The following is a 25470-nucleotide window of genomic DNA, read 5'->3' on the forward strand; positions in this document are numbered from 1 at the left end:
GCATTGCCTAGTTAAAAGTTCATTCTTGAGAAGAATCGGTCCTGCATTCTTAGCTTCTGGACTGGTCCAGGTGATGATCTTCCAGGTGTGGGCTGGTCTAGATAATGGACTGGTGGTGCACCGAAGGGGTAGGAGGTAGTGAGGCTTTGCTGCCAAGGAGCTTACACCCAGAAGGGGTAGAAAAAACTGTGAACGTGTTCAGTATTCAGTAACTGACAAATGCTTCAAGGCAGATCATCACAAAATCAAGAAGGGGGCAATTAAGCTGCTGGAGCTTTCAAGAAGGATGGCGCTTGGGAAAACAGGAGGCAAGATTTATTTCACTAGCCTTTATTCATAAATTAACCAGGCGTAGTATTAAGAGTCAATTCCAATGCCCAGAGGACTCGACATTGTGGAGGGCGACAACCTGCTACCCGCTAAGGCGAGACACACGGTCGCGGCAGCCAGAGGTCTGCGTCCCCGCTGCGGGTCTCACGCGACCGCAGCGCCCGCGTTTCCTCCGGGTCCAGCTGGTCCTCGGCGCGCTGGCCCGGAGCCCGTCGGTCCAGGCGGGTCCTCACCTCGCCGGCCCGGCCCGGCCCGCCCCGCCGATTCTCCTTTCCGCTCAGGCACCTGCGTGGCCGCCTCGCTCGGCGGGGTCCTGAGGCGCCTGTGGGAGGCGCGGCGATTGGCTGGGCTCGGGGCTGGGACCGTGCTCCGCACCGTTTGACAGCCGCAGTCTGCCAGAGGCTGGGCTGAGCCGCGGCGGCCTGGGAGGGGCAGCCGGAGGAAGGACTGACGAGCTGATGGGCTGACGCGCGGCGCAGGGAGGACCGACGCCAAACCCGGACCGCCGCTCTCGCGTTCCCGCTCCGGCCCCGGCCGCCGGCCTCCCTGCCGCTTTCTCTTCCGCCGCTTCTCCCGGGCTCACCCTCAGGTCTGTGACTCCGGGAGGCGGAGGCGGGGCGGGCCGCGCGGCACACCTCGCGTTGCCATGGTCACACGTCGCCACCTGTCACCACCTGGCTCGAAGAGAGGGGACCCCCAGGATGGCGCTCGCGGCCCGGGAGAGGGGTCTTGGGTGGGCTTGGGTGCTGACTGGGCGGGATCGGGTCGCGGGTGAGGCCCCGGCGCCGCCCCGTGACCTGGGGACTGCGGGGCCGATGCGAGGCCGCCGCCCCTGGACCACACCTTCCCCATCGCTGCCAGCCCGGCTCGGGGGGCGCAGCGGCGCCCCGCGCCTTGGATCTGCCCGTCCCCGAGCCCTCAGCGGCCGCGGGGGTCGTGCCCACCCAGCTGCTGCCGAGAGGCGGGATGGGGGCTGACGGTGCCGATTCTTCCTTCCTCGCCCCTCCGCGGAGCCCGGGGGATCGGTGGCACACCGGGGCGGGAGGAGGGGGAGCCGCCGGGCTGCCCCTGCGGGGCTGGACTGGGCTGGCCCTTGTCACCTCGGTGGTCAATGGGAGTGGCCTCCGGGGTTCGGGCGGGGGTCCTGGGAAAGGGCGGCGCCTGGATGGGGGACGGGTGTAGAGCCTGGGCGGGGGTCGCCTGCCTGGGAGACGCAGGAGGTGGCAGAGCTCTCGGGGTTAGGCGGGCTCGCTGTATTGGGGAGAAAGGGATTGGGACGGTAGCTGTGGGGACCAGGCCCTGGCCGAAAGGGCCGGTGGCGGGGGACAGGCAGCGGCGGCGTTCGCCGGCATCTGATGTTTTCTTCTTTGCACCCAGACTCGCAGTCACTAACCACGCGTGGTGTCTGAGTCGAGCGTTTTTTGGCAACTTGGTCCTCTGCATAATGAAAGGAGAGGTCTTTGTTCCGCCCAGATTCATAGCTTGTGATCCTAACACTTATTTCCCTCCCTTTGTTGTAGACTTCATAGAATACTTCAAGAAGTTCATGGCACAGAAATTAACATGTAGGTTTTAATGTGCTAGAAATATTTTTTTCACAGGAAATCTCAGTAGATTTTTTTTTTTTTTTGTCTCCAGGGTTGGCATGTGTTTGCATTGAAATTTTACTAGAAAGGAGAAACGCCTAAGAGCCCATTTTCCTTTAGATGGCATATTCTCAAGGTTTCATTTAGAAGGAAGATGTAATAAACAATTTTACCTTAGGTTTTAGGGGGTAGATTGTTTCCACATAGAAAATAAAAAATATTATACAGTGATGGAAAAAACACATAATTAAGCCATAACAATATACTGTATTGTTAGGTTAAAAGAAACCCCTTGAATTTAGATGCCATTATATAGAATTAAAAAATAATAATTACATTTGACATACAATATTATATTCATTTTAGGTGTGTACTAAATATGAAATTCTTTGTGTAGGAATTTTAACCTATTTTCTCTCACTTTCCAACTTCCTGATTCTTTGTATTTCTCTCTTTTAAAGCCAGTAATAGGAATGTATCATAAGAGAACAGAGGTACTGTCCTATGTTTCTAGTTACATAATTATGTTCAGCCTCTGTGTGAAATGGAATTTATCAGTAACTTATAGGATGGACAGCTGTGATAGGCTTGATATATGCTGCAGTTGGAGAAACATTTCAAGATAAGTATGAAAAGATGCAGTTTTCCTTAGTAGATCACAGTAAATTGGAAGTCAGATTGCCAGGATTTAAGTTTCCCTTTGCTGCTGATTACAATCTTGGAAGAGCTACTTGCCCTTCTGTTGACTCTGATATCTAGATCTGTAATATGGGGATAATACCTGCTATTGTTTTAGTCTGGGAATGGGCTCCGAAATTGAACTGAATAATGTATTTGAAAGCACTATGGAAAAAAATTAAGACATCTATTGATTACCTTTTAGTCGAGTGGAGTATTTGAATCATTAAAATTTTCTGCATGATCTATTAAAATTTAGCATTTTCAGGTCCAGGACCTTATTTTTTACAAAGCCTGAAAAGGGTCATGGGAACTATTAAGGTGCATTTTTACTTCCCAGCAGAGGTTCTTTATTACTGTGGTGACAGAGAGAAAAGGGTGTTTCCTCCCTATATGTGGGTCAGGGTTGCTATTTTGCTTTCAGTAGGAGGTTCTCATATTTAGAAAATAGACTATGGCAAATAACTGTGATTTGTGTTTCATGTGGTATTAAATAATCCTCAGTGTGAATCATTGGTTCTTGATTTATAAAGAAATAGCTTACTTTGTCCTGTTTGACCTATGCTTTTCAAATAGGAGTATTTGCAGTATTAGAGATAAGCTGCTCTGTGTGAAGGGATAAATCTGGGGTCACATAACATGGCACATACTGAGGGAGTTGCTACCTATTTCACTTGAAAACTTGGATAAAAATGTATTGCTTTTGGCCCTGGCCGGTTGGCTCAGCGGTAGAGTGTCGGCCTGGCGTGCGGGGGACCTGGGTTCGATTCCCGGCCAGGGCACATAGGAGAAGTGCCCATTTGCTTCTCCACCCCCCACCCCCTCCTTCCTCTCTGTCTCTCTCTTCCCCTCCCGCAGCCAAGGCTCCATTGGAGCAAAAGATGGCCCGGGCGCTGGGGATGGCTCCTTGGCCTCTGCCCCAGGCACTAGAGTGGCTCTGGTCGCGGCAGAGCGATGCCCCGGAGGGGCAGAGCATCGCCCCCTGGTGGGCAGAGCATCACCTCTGGTGGGCGTGCCGGGTGGATCCCGGTCGGGCGCATGCGGGAGTCTGTCTGACTGTCTCTCCCCATTTCCAGCTTCAGAAAAATACAAAAAAAAAAAAAAAAAGTATTGCTTTTATAGTAAAACAAAAAGATAATTTGAACAATGGAATATTTATACTAATTTCTAAGGTAAAATTCAAAGACTTCAAAAACTTCATGCTTAAGGGTTCTCTAAAGATATGTTCTGTTTCTTCAGCCCTTGTGGAGGGGCTGAAGAATTGCTGCCCTGGTTGGCTGGGTCACTTGGTAAGAGTGTTGTCCTGATATGCCAAGGTTCCGAGTTCGATTCCCAGTCAGGGCACGTATAAGAATCAACTAATGGGTGCATGAATGGGTAGAATAGCAAATTGATGTTTCTCTCTCTCCCTTCTTTCTTTCTAAAATCAATATTTAAAAAAAAAAAGTTTAAAAACCTTGCCTTATACTCACTCAACTAATGAATGGTAAATCACTACATAGCTTAGGAAATACCGTAAGTTGAATTTCAGTTTCTAAAAGTTTGACTGACTGAGAGTATGTTCAAGGTACTTGAGTCCTAATTATCTCCTCCTGTTTTTATCCCTGCAGACGTCACAGTGTTGTAGTAGAAAGGCCACAGGATTGTAGTCAGATAGACCCTGTTGGCCCATTCTTGCTTCTGTACTTTTTGCTGTGTGACTTCAGACAAGTACCTAGTGTCTCTGAACATTAGTATGGTCATCTGTAAAATAAAATTATGGAGTTGTAAGAATTATGTAGATACTATATAGGAGTATTTAGCACAGAGCCTGATATAGTAGATGCACAATAAATGTTAATACCTTTTCCTTTCCCCTTTCTACATTCCCATTTTTAGCAGAAAACCGCATTATCCCTCTGAACTTCCATTGTATTTAATTTCTTCTTCTTCTCCCTCCTCTTCTTCTTCTTCTCCTTATCCTTCCACTTATTCTTCTCCTCCTCCTTTTCCTCCTCCTCCTCCTCCTCCTCCTCCTTTTTTCTTCTTCTTTTGAGAGAGGCAGAGAGAGAGAGAGAGAGCAGGAGAGAGACAGGAACATCCAGCTGCTCCTGTGTGTGCCTTGACTGGGGATCGAACTGGCAACCTCTGCACTTGTGAATGGGCTATCTGGTCAGGGATTAATTTTTTTTAAATTATACATTGATTGATTTTTTTTTTTTTTTTGAAAGGCAGAGAGAGGAAGGGAGAGAAAGGGGAGGAGGAAGGGAAGCATTCATTTGTTGTTCCACTCTGTCGTGCATTTATTGGTTGCTTCCTCTGTGTGCCCTGATTGGGGATCAAACCTGCAACCTTCTGGTTTTGGAACGACACTCTTAACCAACTGAGCTAACCAGCCAGGGCCTCATTTATAATTCTTTTATGGTACTCTTTACTTTATATTTTAGTTGTTTAGAGGTGTTTGTTGTATACTGCCTACATCATGGGATGTGTTAGTTTCACTGTATGCAGTTGCTGACCAGACCACACCTGGTATATGTGTTCAATTTGAGGTGTTTTAAGAGGAAGATTAACAAATGTTAAGAGGAGAATGGCCATAATGTAGGGAATATGAACTCTGTGTGAAAAATGATTGAGGAAGTAGGGAAATAAACATAATTGTTGTCAGATTCATATGTGTGGAAGTTTTTAACATAAAAGACTTGCATTGCGAGCCTGAAGACATACAGGGTGAAAGTCACAAGTAGATTTCAATTCAATATTAGAAAAAAAACCCCTTTATTACTTGTGAAAAAAATATGAAGTTCTGTATTCTCTATCGCTTTGTAACAGATTGCCTCCAAAATTAGTGGCTTCAAACAACAAATCTGAGGGTCAGGAACCCGGGCACAGCCCAGCTGGGTGCCTCTGGTCGAAGGCCTCGGGGTGGCAGTCAAGCGGCCACAGGACGGTGGTCTCACCTGAAGGCTTGACTGGGATGATCTCCTGCCCAGCCGGTGTGGGCCTGTTCCTTTTAGGCTGTTGGACTTAGGGCTTCCATTCCTTACTGGCTGTTGCCTGGAGGCTTCTCTTAGTTTTGTCACTTGGATCTTTCCATAAGGTCGCCGCATGACGTGGCAGCTTCCTCCAGAGTGAGCATTCTGTGAAAGGACACATACCTACGCCCAAGATGGATACTGCAGTCTCTAAAGACATTCCAGGATTTCTGTACTCTTGGGTAGCAGTGAGTCACTAAATCCGGACTACACTGAGGAGCCAGGGCTACCAAAGGGTGTAAACACTAGTAGGCTCATTGATGACCCGCTTGGAGACTGCCTTTCACAGGTGTATTTGGGGCATTTATGTAGCAGTTGGCAGACCATCCACCAAAGGTAAGTATTTGGATATTCTTTACTAAGCGGGAGAGTGGACTAAAGTACCTTCCAACGAATTCTGTGATAAATATGTAAATGCTAAGGAAGTAGAAAAGCTAAGGATGAAGAACTTTAATAGGTAATTATGTTGTATATACTCTATTGTCCTTCAGTCATTAATGCTTATATAATTTTGTCTTTTTCAGTACATTTTCAAGTTTTTGTGACTCTTGGTTCAGTATATTTCCTTCTATGTTTCTGCATGTTGATCTACTGACTTAGAAAATCAATTTTTTATGTAGTTTGATTTTTGAATCATATACAAATACCTTAAGTTCAGCTTTTTGCTTTGAAAACAAAAAAGTGTGGGAGTTAAAAAAAAACCATGAAGGACAATTTTAATCTATTTTACAAAGCATGCTTTTGGTACCTTCGTTTTAGGTGTGACAGAAACTATACTGGAGGTCTCATTATTTTGTGATTAGAGTGTAAAATTTTCATTATAAATATTTTTTTATTATTTTTAGAGAGAGAGAGAGAAAAGGAAAGAAATGAGAGGCATCAACTTGTAGTTGCATCACTTTAGTTGTTCATTGATTGCTTTTCATACATACCTTGACCAGGGGCTCCAACTGAGGCAGTGACCCCTTGCTCAAGCCAGCGACCTTGGGCTTCAAGCCAGCGACCTTGGGCTTCAAGCCAGTGACCTTGTGCTCAGGCCAGTGATCTTGTGCTCAAGTCAGTGATCTTGAGCTTTAAACCAGCGACCTTTGGGCTCAAGCCAGCAACTATGGGGTCATGTTAATGATCCCACACTCAAGCCAGTGACCCTGCACTCAAGCTGGTGAGTCTGCGCTTAAGCTGGCAACCTTGGGGTTTTGAACCTGGGACCTCAGTGTGCCAGGTCAATATGCGTATCCACTGTGCCACCACCAGTCAGGCTAATTTTTATTACAAATGTTAAGATTAAAAACTTTCGCCTGACCAGGCGGTGGCGCAGTGGATAGAGCGTCAGACTGGGATGCAGAGGACCCGGGTTCAAGACCCTGAGGTCGCCAGCTTGAGTGTGGGCTCATCTGGTTTGAGGAAAAGCCCACCAGCTTGAACCTAAGGTCGCTGGCTCCAGCAAGGGGTTACTCAGTCTGCTGAAGGCCCGCGGTCAAGGCACATATGAGAAAGCAATCAATGAACAACTAAGGTGTTGCAACGCCTAATGAGAAACTAATGATTGATGCTTCTCATCTCTCTCCATCCCTGTCTGTCTGTCCCTGTCTATCCCTCTCTCTGACTCACTCTCTGTCTCTGTAAAAAATAAATAAATAAATAAAATTTAAGAAAAGATTAAAAACTTTCTACATTTCTCATTTACATGTGTTTATAGATTGAAACTCTGCTTAATAAACATTTGAATTTTCACCATGTGCTACTGTGATGATTTTAAAAAAATTTTCTTTGTTTTTCAATTACAGTTGACATTAGTTTCAGATATACAACATGGTGATTAGACATTTATGTAACTTACAAAGTGATCACCACAATAAGTCTAGTACCCACCTAATACCATGCATAGTTATTACAATATAATTAACTATATTCCATACGCTGACTTTACATTCCCGTGACAGTTTTCATAACTGGCAATTTGCGCATCTTAACCCTATTCGCCTTTTTGCTGCTGTGATAACTTAAGAAATAAAATTAGAACTCCTTTAATTCTTTTCATGATTAACACTTAAAGTTTTGCTTGAGAGTCAGGAGACCTTGAGTTCTTAGCTCTGCCTAATGTCTAATAATAATTGTATAATTGAGTGGTGGCACTATTGCTCACTGGTAAGTGGGATTCACATTTTGAATGGTTGTAAAGAATGGACTGCTTTGTTTGTTCATACTTACCTGCCAGGTTTCTCCTGAGATCAGTGACACAATATTTGAGCTTTCTGACTGGAAAAGTGTTCAGTCTGAGAGCAGAGAACACAGCAGAGGTTTGATAGGTCTTAAACAGATCCACTGAACCATGCTAAGCAAGTGAGCTAAGAGACTATGTTATTTAAGAATAAAAATGCCTGGCCTGACCTATGGTGGTGCAGTGGATAAAGCATCAACCTGGAATGCTGAGGTCTCTGGTTAGAAACCCTGGGCTTGCCCAGTCTGGGCACATAAAGGAAGCAACTATGAGTTGATGTTTTCTGCTTTTCCCTTCCATTCTTTCTCTCTGTTCTCTCTAAATGAATAAAGAAAGTCTTTAAAAGGAAAAAGAAAATTAAAAAAAAAAAAAGTGCCTGACCGGTGGTGGTGCAGTGGATAGAGAGCATTGACCTGGGCCGCTGAGGTCACAGGTTTGAACCCTGAGGTTGCCTGCCTGAACGCAGGCTCATCTGGCTTGGGCATGGGGTCACCAGCTTGAGCGTGGGATCATCAACATGATCCCGTGATTGCTGGCTTGAGCCCAAAGGTCTCTAGCTTGAAGCCCAAGGTTGCTGGCGTGAGTCCAAAGGTCACTGGCATGAGCCCAAAGGTCACTGATTTGGCTGGACCCATCTGATCAAGGAACATATGAGAACCAATCAAAGAACAACTAAAGTGATGCAACTATGAGTTGATGCTTCTCATCTTTCTCCCTTCCTGTCTCTCTCACTCGCTAAAAAAAAAAAAAAAGAATAAAATATACACATATTTTGTTTTTAGATTTAAAATACTTAATCTCTTAAATTAACACCCTGCTTTTGCTTTTACTTGTGCTCCAAAAATTCTAGCTTTGTAATGATTAATAGTTTAAGGAGATTAAAAATGTATAGGAATTAAATGTTATTATTTTTTAAAGATCTTAAGGCTTACTTTTTTTTCATTTTTATTCATTGATTTTAGGGAGAGTGGACAGGTGGGGGGAGAGAGAAAGACAGAACATTGATCTGTTTCTGTGTGTACCCTGACTGGGGATCAAATCAGCAACCTTTGTGCATCCAGACAGCTCTAAGCAACTGAGCTGCCTGGCCTTAAATGTTATCTTTAAAAATGTATTGCCTGACCAGGTGGTGGCGCAGTGGATAGAGCATCAGACTGGGACGCAGAGGACCCAGGTTTGAAACCCAGAGGTCGCCGGCTTGAGCATGGGGTCACTCAGTCTGCTATAGCCCCTGGTCAAGGCACATCTGAGAAAGCAATCAATGAACAACTAAGGAGACTAAGGAGCCACAACAAAGAATTGATACTTCTCATCTCTCTCCCTTCCTGTCTGTCTGTCCCTGTCTGTCCCTCTCTCTGTCACACACACACAAAAAATATGCACAATAGTCCCCCTTATCCACGGTTTCAGTTACCTTTAGTCAACCACAGTCTGAAAATATTAAGTGGAAAATTTAAAAATAAATCATTCATAAGTGTTAAATTGTGTGCTATTCTGAGTAGCATGATGAAATCTCGCACAGTCCCGCTGCATCCTGCTTGGCCGTGAGTCATCTTTTTTCCAGCGTATCCACGGTGCACACACTACTCGCCTGTTAGCCGCCTAGGAGCTGTCTTGGTTATCAGACTGACACTCTGTGCTGGTGTTCAGTGCTTGTGCTCAGGTAACCCTTATTTTACTTTAATGATGGCCCCAGAGCACAAGAGTGGTAATGCTGGCAGTTTGGATGTGCCAAAGGGAAACCGTAACGGGCTTCCTTTAAGTGAGAAGGTATGTGCGTATAAGAAAAACCAGTATATATAGCGTTCAGTGCTGTCAGTGGCTTCAGGCATCCGTGGCGGGTCTTGGGATGTATTCCCTTTGGATAAGCGGGGACTATTTGTGTGTATATGTGTGTGTGTGTGTCTCTAAATTATAGAGGTAGGATTTTGGAGCCTCTGAAAAGTTTCAGTAACATAGGTGGTTAGAAAAAAATAATTCTGAGTTAATAGTCATCAAGCATATGCCTGTGTTTCATATTATAATACAGCAATGGTGAAGCTTATAAGAATTAAAATTCTGGATTGGGTGTTTAAAATACCATATATTTCTATTGGGAATTTCACAGTATAAAATTAAAACTTGAATTTTAGCCCTGGCCGGTTGGCTCAGCGGTAGAGCGTCGGCCTAGCGTGCGGAGGACCCGGGTTTGATTCCCGGCCAGGGCACACAGGAGAAGCGCCCATTTGCTTCTCCACCCCTCCGCCGCGCTTTCCTCTCTGTCTCTCTCTTCCCCTCCCGCAGCCAAGGCTCCATTGGAGCAAAGATGGCCCGGGCTCTGGGGATGGCTCTGTGGCCTCTGCCTCAGGCGCTAGAGTGGCTCTGGTCGCAACATGGCGACGCCCAGGATGGGCAGAGCATCGCCCCCTGGTGGGCAGAGCGTTGCCCCATGGTGGGTGTGCCGGGTGGATCCCGGTCGGGCGCATGCGGGAGTCTGACTGACTGTCTCTCCCTGTTTCCAGCTTCAGAAAAATGAAAAAAATAAATAAATAAATAAAAAATAAAAAAAACCCACAAAAAACCTTGAATTTTAAAATTAATTTTTTGAAAACCTGACCAATTCTGGGTTAACTAGGATACATTTTCTGTATCTTTCAAAATTTGCATATAAAGTCATTATAAAAGATGCATTTGTAAGAATGAATTTCTTCTCTTAGGTTTTATTGATTAGATATGACGGTGGCATTAAACTTGTAGTTAAGATTTAAAGTATGACTATTGCTATAGATTCATAGTAACTCCAGAGTTACTGCACATTTAGAATGAATGTTGAATAATATGAAATCTTTAATTCGATTCCTGGCCAGGGCACACAGGAGAATCGCCCATCTCTACCCTTCCCCCTCTCCTTCCTCTCTCTCTCACTCTCTCTCTCTCTCTCTCTCTCTCTCTCTCGTCCCCTCCCACAACCAAGGCTCCATTGGAGCAAAGTTGGCCTGGGCACTGAGGATGGCTCTATGGCCTCCACCTCAGACACTGGAATGGCTCTGGCTGCAATGGAGCAACGCACCAGATGGGCTGAGCATCGCCCCCTGGTGGGCATGCTGGGTGGATCCCGGTCCGGAACATGCGGAGTCTGTCTCTTTGCCTCCCCACTACTCACTTAAGCAAAATACAGTGTGTGTGTGTGTGTGTGTGTGTGTGTGTGTGTGTGTGTGTGTGTATATATATATATTGTATATAAATTCAAGTTTTAATTTTATACTGTGAAATTCCCAATAGAAATATATGGTATTTTAAACACCCAATCCAGAATTTTAATTCTTATAAGCTTCACCATTGCTGTATTATATATATATAAAGCCTATAAAATTTCAATATCATTGGGTGTATTGAACAATATCAGAAAATTGTAGTCTCATTTCTGTACTAAGTTGTATGATTGGCACATAGTGACATAAATGCAGTACCCTTTAAGGTCTTAGAGATGGAGTGGGAAAATGTGCTTTTCTTCTAAGAGTTTCATTAGTAAGAGCCATTCCTTTGCTAGGAAGAACTATCTGAAGATTTGAGAATGATAAAATTGCTAATCATTGTGCTCCAGAAGTAATTTCAGGGAGACAGTTCTGAAATGTGATTAGAACTTAGTTAGTGGAAATGTAATTAATTTTACTGTCTTTTGAATAAAGTCTGTGAACTGGAGGGTGGTAAGCTCAGCAGACGGCAAAGGGAACCCAGAGCATGAGGGGTGGGTGGCTAGCTTGTTGGGAGAGAGGTTTGGGATTTGTCTGTTTCCTGGGGCAGGCGTTATTTATTTTTTAAAATATTTTAAAATTTATTCATTTTAGAGAGAGAAGGGAGGGAAGAGGAGAGGGAAGCATCAACTCACAGCAGTTGCTTCTCACATGTGCCTTGACCAGGCATACCCAGGGTTTCAAACTGGCGACCTCAGCGCTTCAAGTTGATGCTTTATGTACTGCGCCACCACAGGCCAGGTGAGGCAGGTGTCTTTATTGTGGTGGTGGATATGTGAGATCAGCTTAGTCTGATATCATTAAATATTTGAGTCATTAATTATCTTCCCATGCACTGCCCCTTGTTTACCCTACCACATTCTGTATGTGGGAGAGAAAATGTGCTCATCTGATATGAGCATTCTATTTTTCTTTTTTTTTTTTTTCTTTTTTTTTTTCTTTTTTTTTTTTTTTTTTTTTTTTCTGAAGTTGGAAACGGGGAGGCAGTCAGACAGACTCCTGCATGCACCCAACTGGGATCCACCCGGCATGCCCACCAGGGGGCAATGTGCTGCCCATCTGGGGCGTCGCTCTGTTGCTACCAGAGCCATTCTAGCGCGAGGCAGAGGCCATGGAGCCCTTCTCAGCGCCCGGGCAATCTTTTGCTCCAATGGAGCCTCGGCTGCAGGAGGGGAAGAGAGAGACAGAGAGGGAGGAGAGAGGGAGGGGTGGAGAAGCAGATGGGCGCCTCTCCTGTGTGCCCTGGCCGGTATGAGCATTCTAAATAGTCTGCTAGACCTCACTTTTCAATATGAAGAAAGAAATTGACAAAATAGTAAACAAATTGGAAAAACATTAACCCTATATACACATGTGTGTGTTTATGTTTCTGTGAGCTTTCTTTTCTTTTATTTTTTTCTGTGAGCTTTCTTCAAGTTAGTTGGTCCTGTAAGAAAGATATGCTTACAGTCTGTTTTATCTGATGTTTCTTTGCAGTTAGTCAGTCCCCTTAGCAGGTAGCTGGTATTGCTCTGAGCCTTAATACTTCAAAACGTCAACAACTTAGGTCACTTAGCTTGTGTGACCTCATCTGTAAAATGAGATGTTGACCTAATGATCTTCAGAATTCTTTCTAGTTGTAAATCTTTATGAGTTCATGACCAATGTGCTCTGTTGTGTCACTGCAGACTTTACAGGTAAGAGTTAGAAGGGATTTCAAAGAGCTGAAATATCACTGATGTTTTAGGTTGATAGTACCAATATGAATTAAAGTTGCACATTTTAACCAGCCTTGTTTTGTTTGGCTCCAAAATACAGGTATCACATTTTACATGTTGCTGCTAAACTACAAGCTTTTAAAGGACAGGGCCAGTGTCTCCTGAGACAGGACCATGCATATCACAGAGAAAAGACAATAAGTGCTTATGGAATGAGTATGAATACCTAGGGCAAGGTATTTACAACATAGCTAAACATGGTTTATTAGTGACTTTTAAAGTATTCTTTATTATGGCAAATTTTAAATATGTGTAAGAGAAGAAAGAATAATATTGTCTTAGTCCATTTGGGCTGCTGTATCAGAATACCATAAAATAATGGCCTATAAGTAGCAGAAATTTATTGCTCACAACTTTGGAGTCTGCAAGTCCAAGATCAGGGTGCTAGCTGGCATAATCAGGTTCTGAGGAGGGCTCATTTCCTGACTGCTGACTTCTCATTGTACCCTCATAAGGAGGAAGGTTTGAGCTAGCTTCTGTGGTCTCTTTTATAAAGGGCACTAGTCCTAGTCATGAGAGCACTGCCCTCCTTCCTGACTAGTCATCTCCCATAGGCCCCACCTCCTAAAACCATCACTTTAGGGATTAGGATTTCAACATATGAATTTTGAGAGATCATAGCAAATGAACCGTTCCCTGCTTCAATAGTCATGATTTTTCTTGTTTCATTTTTATCTCCTCCCATTCCCCTCTTATATTATTTTGAAGCAAATCACAGACACTATATCAATTAATTTGTAATTATGCCAATGTGTAGCTGTCAATGATAAGGACTTAAAAATCATAGTTTTACTTTTATAACACCTTACAGAATGACTTGGTTTTGATAAGTATTAAAATTACAGTTTAAAATATCTGTACTGCCAGACCAGGTGGTGGCACAGTGGACAGAGCGGCAGACTGGGATGTGCTTGACCCAGGTTCGAGACCCCAAGGTCGCCAGCTTGAGCGTGGGCTCATCTGGTTTGAGCAAAGCTCACCAGCTTGGATCCAAGGTTGCTGGCTCAAGCAAGGGGTTACTCGGTCTGCTGTAGCCCCATGGTCAAGGCACATATGAGAGAGTAATTAATGAACAACTAAGGTGTCACAACGAAAAACTGATGATCGATGCTTCGCATCTCTCTCTGTTCCTGTCTGTCCCTGTCTATCCCTCTCTCTGACTCTCTCTCTGTCTCTGTAAAAAAAAAAAAGTATCTGTACTAAATATTTCCAAGAAATTCCAGATGGTTAATAGCATTTAGAAATAAAACAACAGGACTAATTTTTGTTTTGTTCTGTTTCATATTTAGGCTATCAACATGACGGCTGAAGAAACAGTGAATGTAAAAGAGGTCGAAATCATTAAGCTAATTTTAGACTTCTTGAATTCAAAGAAGCTTCACATTAGTATGTTGGCCCTTGAGAAGGAAAGTGGAGTCATAAATGGCCTGTTTTCAGATGACATGCTTTTTCTGAGGTATGAGTTCATCAGTACTGTGAGGTTTGTAGCTCCTTTAAAGAAATGTTAAGCATAAATAAGGTAATATGTAGAGTCCAGGTAGATCTTTACAGTCATGAAAAGGCTATGTAAGTGTAATTTAAGAAAATGTTTGTCTTTATTTTGGAACATTTATAAAACAATGTTCTCTGTAGAAGGTTGTCAGTAGTAAGTTCTATAGGTCCATTAAAAAGAAAACAAGAGTTACAGCTACATTGTGCTTGTAGCCGTGTCATAACAAGTATTTGATTAAGGAAACAGAGACTCAAGAAAGGTAAAATATTTTTGGAATACTAGCCATAGAATAAAACATATTCATTATATAAAACATATTTGTTATGGAACAGTAAGGAAGAAAACTCACCCCATCATCCATCCAGTCACACTACTGATAATTTTCTGTGCTAATCAAAAAGATATAACAGCCATTTATTGCATTTATAGTTCAGTGTCCATTAACATTGTAAGGATCCTCTATGATTACAAATTTACACTTAAAAATTTTTCAGTTTTCCTAATTTCCTAATGGTTCTTCTATTTTTAGACAATTAAATTTTCAATTTTTCTTAAATAAATGTTCTACTGAGCATCTTTTTTTTCTGTATCTTGGATGAGAACAAGATTCTTGGAGGTGGAATTGCAGAGCAAAAGGAAATGAACATTTGCCAAAGCAGAAAGCTAAATATATCCTAACTTGAATTGGATGGAAAAAGAAAAACCCAAATTTCTGGACAGAAATGTAGTTTATGCTTATGTGATAAAAATCCTTGACAAGGAGTACAGATTCTTGGACATGTGCATTTTGTGACTTGGAAAGCCTTAAGAAATGAAGTGTTCCTAATTCATGAAAAACGAACTTGAAAAAAAAACTTTATTATAGTAGGGGAGTTTATTGAAACTCTGTTGCACTGCTCTGCCTTTGGTGTCAGGAATGTCACTGAGCCCCAGGGAGCGCAGTCAGCCAGACGGTCAGTGAGGCCTGTGCAGTGAGGCGTGTCCGGAGGCAGTGTTCTTTTGGCCCTGTCTTTTAAATATTGCTACTGCTAAAATTTAGCAGTGGCTTTCAAATATCTCCCTCCAGGAACCTGTTGGTTTGTGAGGAACTTTTGCTGGTCTGAGAGGAAACGCATGGAATTATAAAGCAGTTCAGTTTTTCATTAAACTAAAAGTATTCATCTTAAAGGGCTGGCCTTTGAAATTAATTGCCCTCTCCCTATGTTCTTAAATATTAACATGTCCCTTTATAAAATGATTAGGATATATATTGTGCTTGCTTTTTATTTCTTTTGATTCTTCTTTGCAGAATCGAAAGTTGGTAATCCTGTGTAAATCCTCCTGCCCGTCCTACCTTTTTAAATTTTCTATTCTGAACATTCAAAAGGAGGGAGATTGCTGATATAAGAGAGCCTCAGTAGGGGTGCCTTGTCACTTGGAAGTAACATAGAACCCAAAGTAGGATGAAACCTGACCTCACTCCTTCCTGCTTTCATTCTCAGAGTGTAGACTTTAGTACTAAATGTCTCAAAGATGTAGAATTTACAATTTAGAGCAGGATTTCTCAAGCTCTGCACTATTAACATTTTGTGCAAGATAATTCTTTGTTGTGCATGAGTTTGGGGGCAGGGGCATCCTACGCACTGTAGGATTTTTAACAGCATCTCTGACCCATACCCAGTAGATGTCAGTAGCACCCCAGTTGTGACAACTGAAAATGTCTCCAGACATTGCCAAATTGCCCCTAGTAGAGAAACACTGAGACGGGAACACAGCCACACACTAGCCCCTAAGCAATAGAGAATAGCTCTAAAACTAAAATGAACAGGGAAATAAAGGAATTTTTAAACTTAGTCCATTGTTTTTACATACATGAACAAAACCACATCTATATTAGAGCAAGGAGTGGTTGCAGGTTTACAAATTCTCTGATAGCATATGGTGTTACAAATAAGTTGTGAAAAAAATTATTATAGTGGTTGAGGAACCAAGTAAAAAGTTCATCTCATTGCAGACTTTAGACTGAAGCTTTAATGCTATCTTGTCATCTTTTCTGCATTTAATTAGTATAACTCAAATTTGATAAATACTGGGTTTTTCCTTTATGTAGGCAGCTAATCCTTGATGGTCAATGGGATGAAGTTCTTCAGTTCATTCAGCCTCTAGAATGTATGGAAAAATTTGACAAGAAAAGGTATGATTTCATCTGAAGTTTTTAGTGTCTTATCATTGGTAGAAGTTTACCAAAAGAAAATAATACGTGTGGATTGTCTGCCACCACTGTGAGGGCATTTTGCTGTTTGTGTGCCTGAGAAGTGGCTTCCCCTGTCTGTGTGCCTGTCCACCATTGTGAGACTATTAAAAGGAATGGCCCAACCCCTTCCAGCTCCACGGTTTTTCTACCGTGTGCCCAAATCCAGCGTGAACCTGCCTGGCCTCAGCCACCGGCATTACAGTAAGGAAACCTTCGGTTTTACATTTGGGCACCGCTATCTCTGCTGCCTCCAAAGGAACACCAGCCACAATTCAGCCTAGTCAGCTGACATCCGTTTCTCTCTCTAAAATGTCAATGTAGTCCAACCCTGTCCTCAGAAATATATATATTTTTTCAAATGTAAATAAAATTAACCCTTAACTCTGAAAAAAAAGAAAAAAGAAAATAATAAAAAATGATGGAAAAAAAATACCATTAGTGCCCTGGCCAAATAGCTTGGTTGGTTAGAGCAGGTAGGACCAGATTGATATTCCTGTTTCTCTCTCTGTCTCTCTCTCTCTTCCTCTCTCACTAAAATCAATGAAAAATAAAAATAAAAAGAACTAACTCTTGTAAGATGATCAGTAGTGTGCCATGTAAATGCAGGTGATAGTGAAAGAAACACGATTCCAAATAAATGAAGAATTACCAAAACAAACAGTTATCAATAGCATGGAGAACCAAAAAACAGTATGAGGTTCCATTTCTGTCTGGCTAACCTTTCTGCAGATAAAAAAAAAAAAGTAAAACCTAGATAAAATACCAAAAAACAACCCCCCCCCCAAAAAAAAAACAAAACTATCTCAAAGCCCTGAAGAACAAGAAAAATCTGACGCAACTAGACGGAAGTCAATCCTTGAAGAACGGGAACTTTCAAGGGTGGTATTCCAGGATAGAAGGCCTTCCAGTTGCGGGCACTGTGCGTCCTTCCACAGTGTCAGCTATAACAGAAGCGGAGAGCTCTAGTTTACCAGCCTGAGAAGTCAGCAGAAAGTCTGGTACTGCCAGAGCAGCTGAAAAGCTGGGGTGGGGGAGCAAATCCAAAAAAGGAGGAAGCCACAGTGAGAAATACACCGACATCTATTGTATAATCTGCCCAAATCCTTGGCTATCTCTGAAACTGCTGAAAACCGATGATAAACAGAAAATCTGTGGTTGTCAAAGGCAGAGATTGGATGACGGGGGCGCAAAGGTACAAGCTTCTGGTTATAAAAGAAATAAATCTTGGGGATGTAATGTAATGTAAAATCATGGTGACTGTAGTTAATACTGTATTGCATATTTTAAAGTTGCTAAAATATTATAGTAAATGCATTCAGGGGGACACTAGAATCTATGTAAACACAATGAAAATCAATAAAACAATAATAAATTAATTAAATCAGGGAAAAAAAGAATAAATCTTAAAAGTCCTCATCACAAGAAAAAAATTATAACTATGTATAGGGATGAATGTTAATTAGACTTGTGATTATTTTGCAAATATTGAATCATTATATAGTACATCTGAAACTAATTGTCAATTATATCTCAATTTTAAAAAAATTCTTGAAAGCAACCAGAAAAAAAGAAACATTACATACAAGAGAATAAAGATACAAACACAGCTGTTTGTCAGAAATAATGGAGGTCAGGAGACAATGGAATGACATCTGTAAAATCTTCATACTATTGTGAAGAAACAACTGCTCAGATATGGCCCTGTGACTTTCTGTATATAGACATTGTTGATTAAGTAGGTTTGTATAATTGAAGGACATGCAATACATGCAACTTGTCATCTAGAAGTGCTCCAAATCAATGGGAAAATTAATGGTATTTTTAAAAATTGATTTTAGCAAGAGAGGAAGGAGGAGAGAGACAGATAGGAACATCAGTCTGTTCCTTTATGTGCCCTGACTGGGAATCGAACTGGCAACCTCTGTGCTTTGGGACAAAGTCTAACAAACTGAGCTAACCTGCCAGGGCCCAAGAGTCAGTTCTTTTATTTATTTATTTATTTATTTATTTATTTATTTATTTATTTATATTTTACAGAGACAGAGAGTCAGAGAGAGGGATAGGATAGATAGGGACAGACAGACAGGAACGGAGAGAGATGAGAAGCATCAATCATCAGTTTTTCATTGCGACACCTTAGTTGTTCATTGATTGCTTTCTCATATGTGCCTTGACCGTGGGCCTTCAGCAGACTGAGTAACCTCTTGCTCGAGCCAGTGACCTTGGATCCAAGCTAGTGAGCTTTGCTCAAGCCAGCTGAGCCCTTGCTCAAGCTGGAGACCTCGGGGTCTCGAACCTGGGTCCTCCACATCCTAGTCTGACACTCTATCCACTGCGCCACTGCCTGGTTAGGCAAGAGTCAGTTCTTATAAGACTTGTCTTTTACTACCCACGTTTTCTGGTTGTATTGGTTTCACATGCGTTTGAGACCTTGCTGAACCCTATACAAATTTCATACAATTTGTTAGATGACAGGGATTTTGTTTTATTGGACACATATCATAGTTGCTGCTACAACAATGGTTGACAGAATGATTGAAGGTTTATTATTATTTTCTTTCAATTCTCTAAAACACTTTTTTGAAATTCTTTTTTTCTTTTAAGATTTTATTTATTGATTTTAGAGAGGAGAGAGAGAGAAATGGGGGAGGAGCTGGAAGCATCAACTCATAGTAGTTGCTTATTGTGTGTGCCTTGACCGGGGAACCGTGGGGTTTTGAACTGGCAACCTCAGTGTTCCAGGTCATCACTTTGTCCACTGTGCCACCACAGGTCAGGCTAAAAACACTTTAGCCAACATTTTTTTATTCTTAGACAAGTAGACTCTTTGCTCTCCTTTTTCCTGCCTGAAAATTCCTAAAATGTTTTAAGTATTTATTTTATGACTTTTTAGAAATGCTGTTCATTTCCCCTTACCCTTTCAGCTATATTTTTATTAATCTATTCTTATGTTTAAAAAGAAAAAAGGTCATATTTTGAAAAAACAAAATATTTTGAATATAAAGGATTTTGATTTCATATTAGGTTGCATTTGACATTTTCCATAAAAACTTGATTTTTGTTTAGATTTAATTTTGGAAATAGAAATCCTTCCTTTTAGGATTTCTTGCTACTGAATTGAGATGACTTGCTACTGAAATTATTTTTATTATGGCTTCAATATGATAAGCTTCATAAAATATTTTAAGAATTTCCTGAAAGCAAAGGTAGTTATAGTAACTTATCGGTACATTTGATGTATAAGACATTGGAAGTTTTTTTGTTTGTTTGTTTGTTTTTTACAGAGATAGAGAGTCAGAGAGAGGGATAGATAGGGACAGATAGACAGGAACGGAGAGAGATGAGAAGCATCAATCATCAGTTTTTTGTCGTGACACCTTAGTTGTTCATTGATTGCTTTCTCATATGTGCCTTGACCGTGGGCCTTCAGCAGACCGAGTGACCCCTTGCTCGAGCCAGCAACCTTGGGTCCAAGTTGGTGAGCTTTGCTCAAACCAGATGAGCCCGCACTCAAGCTGGCGACCTCGGGGTCTCGAACCTGGGTCCTCCACATCCCAGTCTGACGCTCTATCCACTGCACCACTGCCTGGTCAGGCAGAAGATTAATTTTTTAAGTTTTTTTTTTAAAAGAAATAATTACTTCCTTAAGACACACTTTTCCCATTTTGCTTCAGGAAGTTGAATTTTCATTCCTAGTCCTTGACATGGCTGTAATTCAGCTTTTTAATCATTTTAATGCGTCACACTTTATTTTTCACAGGTTCCGTTATATCATCCTGAAGCAGAAGTTTTTAGAAGCTTTATGTGTTAACAATGCGATGTCAGCAGAAGATGAGCCTCAGCATGTAAGATTTTTATTCCTGAAGGTTTGCGCCCTAGTCTTGTTTCAGTCATAAGTATTTTATTCACTAAAACAAAAGATTGGTATCATGAGTTTTTGAAGTTTTTATGAGCCGGCTTGGGGTAAGATCTGCTTCTTCGCAGTTCCAGCACTTTCGCTCTGTAGTGAGTCTGAATTCGTCCCCTGGTTGGGCAGAGGTGATGACTGGATAGCTAGCTGGTGGGAGAGCATGTGCGCCCTCTGTTCAGATGGGACTGGGTGACTCTCTGTCAGTGTTTCCTTCCTCTCCCAGAGGGGGACTGTGTTTACCTCTTCCTCTGCCTTTTCAGTATTTCCTGTGATCCAGAAGTGGATTTCTGATAAAATGGTTCTTTATGACAATATAAACTCAGTAGTATTGAATTCTTTTTGATTAGAGAATTACTTTTCAAGTTTTAATATTAGTATGGTTACATCTAAAACCAATGAAACTTTTATTAAGTGCCAGGAAGTAAGCGTTCATTGAAATGAATCATTACAGTGAGCACTTTCATGGGTAATAGAGAAATGTTGGCCGGATAATGATGTTTAACTGTGGCAAGAACACTGGAATGTAAGTCAGAATACCTCATTTTTATTCTGTCTTTGTCACTAACTGACCGAATTACTTTGGTTAAATCTGCATCCTAACTTTTCTGATATGTAAGATAGAGAAGCTGGAGTATGAAAGCTCTAAGGTTCTTTATGTCATTAAAAGCTTATGACACGATATTTACTGTATAAATTATTATAATTTGTTTCTCAGCTAAGCTTCCTTTTGTTCTGTCCTTGCATTGTTCTCGTAGCAAATGGCCTATAAGATGTTCCTTCTCTTGATTTGTTTTCTTTCCTCACAAATTTTCCTAATGCAAGTTTGAAAGTGGCTCTTTTGCTTTTTTCGACAAGCTATAGAGTGGTAGCAAGCTACCATTCAATAAACAATTGAATATTGGTACTCTTCCATTTCCATTTTTAGAAAACTCAGTTGTTATCCTTAAAAATTATATGTTTGAATATAATAATCAAACCTGGATTACAACACTATTTTTACAGATAAAGGTTTAATGTGCTGGCCCTGGCTGGTTGGCTCAGTGGTAGAGCTTCAGCCCGGCATGTAGAAGTCCCAGGTTCAATTCCTGGCCAGGGTACACAGGAGAAGTGCCCATCTGCTTCTCCACCCTTCCCCTTCTCCTTTCTCTCTATCTCTCTCTTCTCCTCCTGCAGCCAAGGCTCCACTAGAGCAAGGTTGGCCCAGGAGCGAGGATGGCTCCATGGCCTCTGCCTCAGGTGCTAGAATGACTCCAGTTGCAATGGAGCAACAGCCCCGATGGAAATAGCATCGCCCCCTAGTGGACATGCCAGGTGGATCCCTGTTGGGTGCATGAGGGAACCTGTCTCTCTGCCTCCCTGCTTCTCCCTTCAGAAAAATACAAAAAAACCCCTACAACTTAACATGCTAATTAATGAAATTAATTAATCTTTATTTATTTATTTATTTATTGACAGAGTCAGAGAGAGGGACAAATAGGGACAGACAGGAAGAGAGAGAGATGAGAAACATCAATTCTTTGTTGCAGCTCTGAAGTTGTTCATTGATTGTGTTCTTATATGTGCCTTGACCTGTGTGGGGCAGGGGGGGCTACAGCAGAGTGAATGACCACTTGCTCAAGCCAGCGACCTTGGGTTTCAAACCAGCGACCTTTGGGCTTAAGCCAGTGATCATGGCATCATGTCTATGATCCCTCGCTCAAGCCAGCGACCAGCTCAAGCTGGTGAGCCTGTGCTCAAGCCGGTGACCTTGGGGTTTCGAACCTGGGTTCTCTGCATCCCAGTCTGATGCTCTATCCACTGCGCCACTGCCTGGTCAGGCTACTCTTTTTATTTTAATAGTGAAAATCATTTTGGTTTCTGACTTGAAGGTTGTTAAATATCCTAAAAATTATATGAGTATTCTGTGACTCCAGAGGTTATCCTTTTGCAATGGAATAGTTTATAAAAGTATGTAAAGGATCTTTGTATTTGAATGAACACTCTCGTTGTTTTCATATTTCACAGCATCTCTCTTTATAGCGATAACTTACCTTTTTCTTACAGCTGGAATTTACCATGCAAGAAGCTGTGCAATGTTTACATGCCCTAGAAGAGTACTGTCCTTCTAAAGATGATTATAGCAAGCTCTGTTTGCTTTTGACTTTGCCTCGTCTGACCAATCACGCCGAATTTAAGGACTGGAATCCCAGCACTGCACGAGTTCACTGTTTTGAAGAGGCCTGTGTCATGGTTGCAGAATTCATCCCTGCTGATAGGAAGCTAAGTGAGGCTGGTTTTAAAGCAAGTAACAATCGTTTATTTCAGCTTGTCATGAAGGGCCTACTTTATGAATGTTGCGTAGAATTTTGTCAAAGTAAAGCAACTGGAGAAGAAATTACAGAAAGCGAAGTGCTTCTTGGCATTGACCTCTTATGTGGTAATGGTTGTGACGACTTGGATCTGAGTTTATTGTCTTGGCTTCAGAATCTCCCATCTTCTGTCTTCTCTTGTGCTTTTGAGCAGAAGATGCTTAATATTCATGTGGACAAACTCCTGAAACCCACGAAAGCCGCATATGCTGATCTTTTGACTCCTCTGATCAGTAAACTTTCTCCCTATCCATCATCTCCGATGAGAAGGCCTCAGTCAGCCGATGCCTACATGACCCGCTCTCTGAATCCTGCTTTAGACGGCCTCACTTGTGGACTGACCAGTCACGATAAGAGAATCTCAGACCTAGGGAACAAAACTTCTCCAATGTCACACTCCTTTGCTAACTTCCATTATCCAGGGGTACAAAACCTCAGTAGAAGTCTCATGCTTGAAAACACAGAATGTCACAGTATTTATGAAGAATCCCCGGAACGGTAAGTTTTTGCTCATAAAAAATTAGGAAATCATCGGCCTAACGTGCGGAGGACCCGGGTTCGATTCCCGGCCAGGGCACACAGGAGAAGCGCCCATTTGCTTCTCCACCCCTCCGCCGCACTTTCCTCTCTGTCTCTCTCTTCCCCTCCCGCAGCCGAGGCTCCATTGGAGCAAAGATGGCCCGGGCGCTGGGGATGGCTCTGTGGCCTCTGCCCCAGGCGCTAGAGTGGCTCTGGTCGCAATATGGCGACGCCCAGGATGGGCAGAGCATCGCCCCCTGGTGGGCAGAGCGTTGCCCCTGGTGGGCGTGCCGGGTGGATCCCAGTCGGGCGCATGCGGGAGTCTGTCTGACTGTCTCTCCCTGTTTCCAGCTTCAGAAAAATGAAAAAAAAAAAAAAAAAAAAATAGGAAATCATCACAAGTGTGAGATAATCTAATTGTCGTGTGTGCGTTTTCTTAATGTTCTGATCCCTTTAGTTGAAAGTTAGCCCTGAAAACGTTACTGAGGGGTTGTGGCCGGGTTGCTCAGTGGATGAAGCATTGTCCCTGAGCGCTGAGGGTATGGGTTCAACCCCTGGTCAGGGCGTTTGCAAGAAGCAACCAGGGAGTGTTCAGCTCAGTGAAACAACCAAGTGGAACAACAAGTTGATGCTTCTCTCTCTCTCTCTCTCTCTCTCTCTCTCTTTCTCTTTCCCTCCCTCTCTCCCCCTGCCCTCCTAAATTGATGGAAAATTAAAATAAAAAAAATAAGATAAACTTTTCAAAGGGCTTTAAAATTTTGATAATTAAAATTACAGGAAAGAATCTTTGTTTTTATATTCTATATTATTCTTTTACTGGCTGTAAAGGCAGTACATGTGCATTGAAGAAATTTTGGAAGCTATAGAAGAATATAAATATGAGAACTAAAATTCCACACAAGCTCATCCTTAGATGACCAGTCTTTTGAATATTTTTTAAAATTGGGAATGTACCATGTATATGTTCATGTAGTTTGCTTTTTCACTTAATAGATCATGCATATTTTCCTATTTTGTAAACACTTACTGAGATCAGTGATTAATGAATGATATCTGTAGAACTCCATTGTACAACTGTGTCATGCTTTTACCTAATACCTTATTGTAGGCAGCAGATTGTTTCCACTTTTTTCCTTGCTATAAATAGCAATGTATTGAACATCTGTGTATATAAACCTCTGGTTATTTAAATTTCCAATTACTATTTTTTTTTAGTAATTCCTTATGTATACATGAAGGAAATAGTGTTAAAGACACCACTCAGTTTTTCCTTTGAACCTGGCATGAAATAATAATTTCCTGATTAGCAGTTCTGTATTTCCAGATCTAAGAAACTTCCTGCCTTGCTTTTCCAAGAAACCCATTGGGACATATGGCTGGTTTCTTATACTGAGAGGTGATAACCATGAAGTGTTAATGTTGACTACAATAAATTTATTGAAAGAGCACTCAAGAGCACAAAACTTAAACCTTTCATATTCACATAGGATAATTGGAAGTATTCTTTATTGACAAAGGAACACTGGGCTCAAATTTGTTTCTAATTAAAGCAAGGGGATATCTTTAGTGTAGGAACAAGAAATACAGACTGACTATACATGTGAGCGTTTTCTATTTAGTTGCTGTGAGGCTGTAGGAGGGTGCTTGTGATACTCTCTTTTTTCTTATTTTTTGTGACAGAGACAGAGAGAGAGATGGATAGGGGATAGGGACAGACAGACAGGAAGGGAGACTGATGAGAAGCATCAGTTCTTCGTTGCGGCACCTTAGCTGTTCACTGATTGCGTTCTCATATGTGCCTTGACCGGGGGCTCCAGCAGAGCGAGTGACCCCTTGCTCGAGCCAGCGACCTTTGGGCTCAAGCCAGCGACCATGGGGTCATGTCTGTGATCCCACGCTCAACCCAGTGACTCCACACTCAAACTGGTGAGTCCTTGCTCAAGTGGCAACCTCCGGGTTTCAAACGTGGGTCCTCTGCGTCACAGTCTGATGCTCTGTCCACTGCGCCACCACCTTGTCAGGCAGATACTTTCTTTAATGTTTCTTAAAGAGAGGGGGTGATTCTAGGATCAGTTAAGTGAGGGGACTTCCTAAAGCTTAGAGTGACTTTATTTTTAAATTTTTACTTACTGATTTTTTGAGAGAGAGA

At 42.1% G+C, this 25470-nt stretch overlaps 1 protein-coding gene across 3 annotated transcripts in view; it reads left to right on the plus strand.

Moving 5' to 3' along the window:
* Positions 1-428: 428 nt before the first annotated feature.
* WDR47 (WD repeat domain 47) overlaps positions 429-25470 on the plus strand; it is a 54900-nt gene continuing 29858 nt past the window's right edge. For 2 of the 3 annotated variants that reach the window (XM_066352843.1, XM_066352845.1), the window contains exons 1-5: positions 429-919; positions 14109-14275; positions 16401-16484; positions 20305-20389; positions 22498-23300. In XM_066352843.1, coding sequence (XP_066208940.1) covers positions 14118-14275; positions 16401-16484; positions 20305-20389; positions 22498-23300 — 1130 coding nt within the window. In that variant the 5' untranslated portion in view covers positions 429-919; positions 14109-14117. Of the gene's footprint in view, positions 920-12859; positions 12996-14108; positions 14276-16400; positions 16485-20304; positions 20390-22497; positions 23301-25470 lie in introns of all 3 variants that reach the window. The other variant, XM_066352844.1, reaches the window with a different exon arrangement.

The sequence above is a fragment of the Saccopteryx leptura genome, chromosome 11, assembly GCF_036850995.1.
Source record: "Saccopteryx leptura isolate mSacLep1 chromosome 11, mSacLep1_pri_phased_curated, whole genome shotgun sequence".
Lineage (NCBI taxonomy): Eukaryota > Metazoa > Chordata > Mammalia > Chiroptera > Emballonuridae > Saccopteryx > Saccopteryx leptura.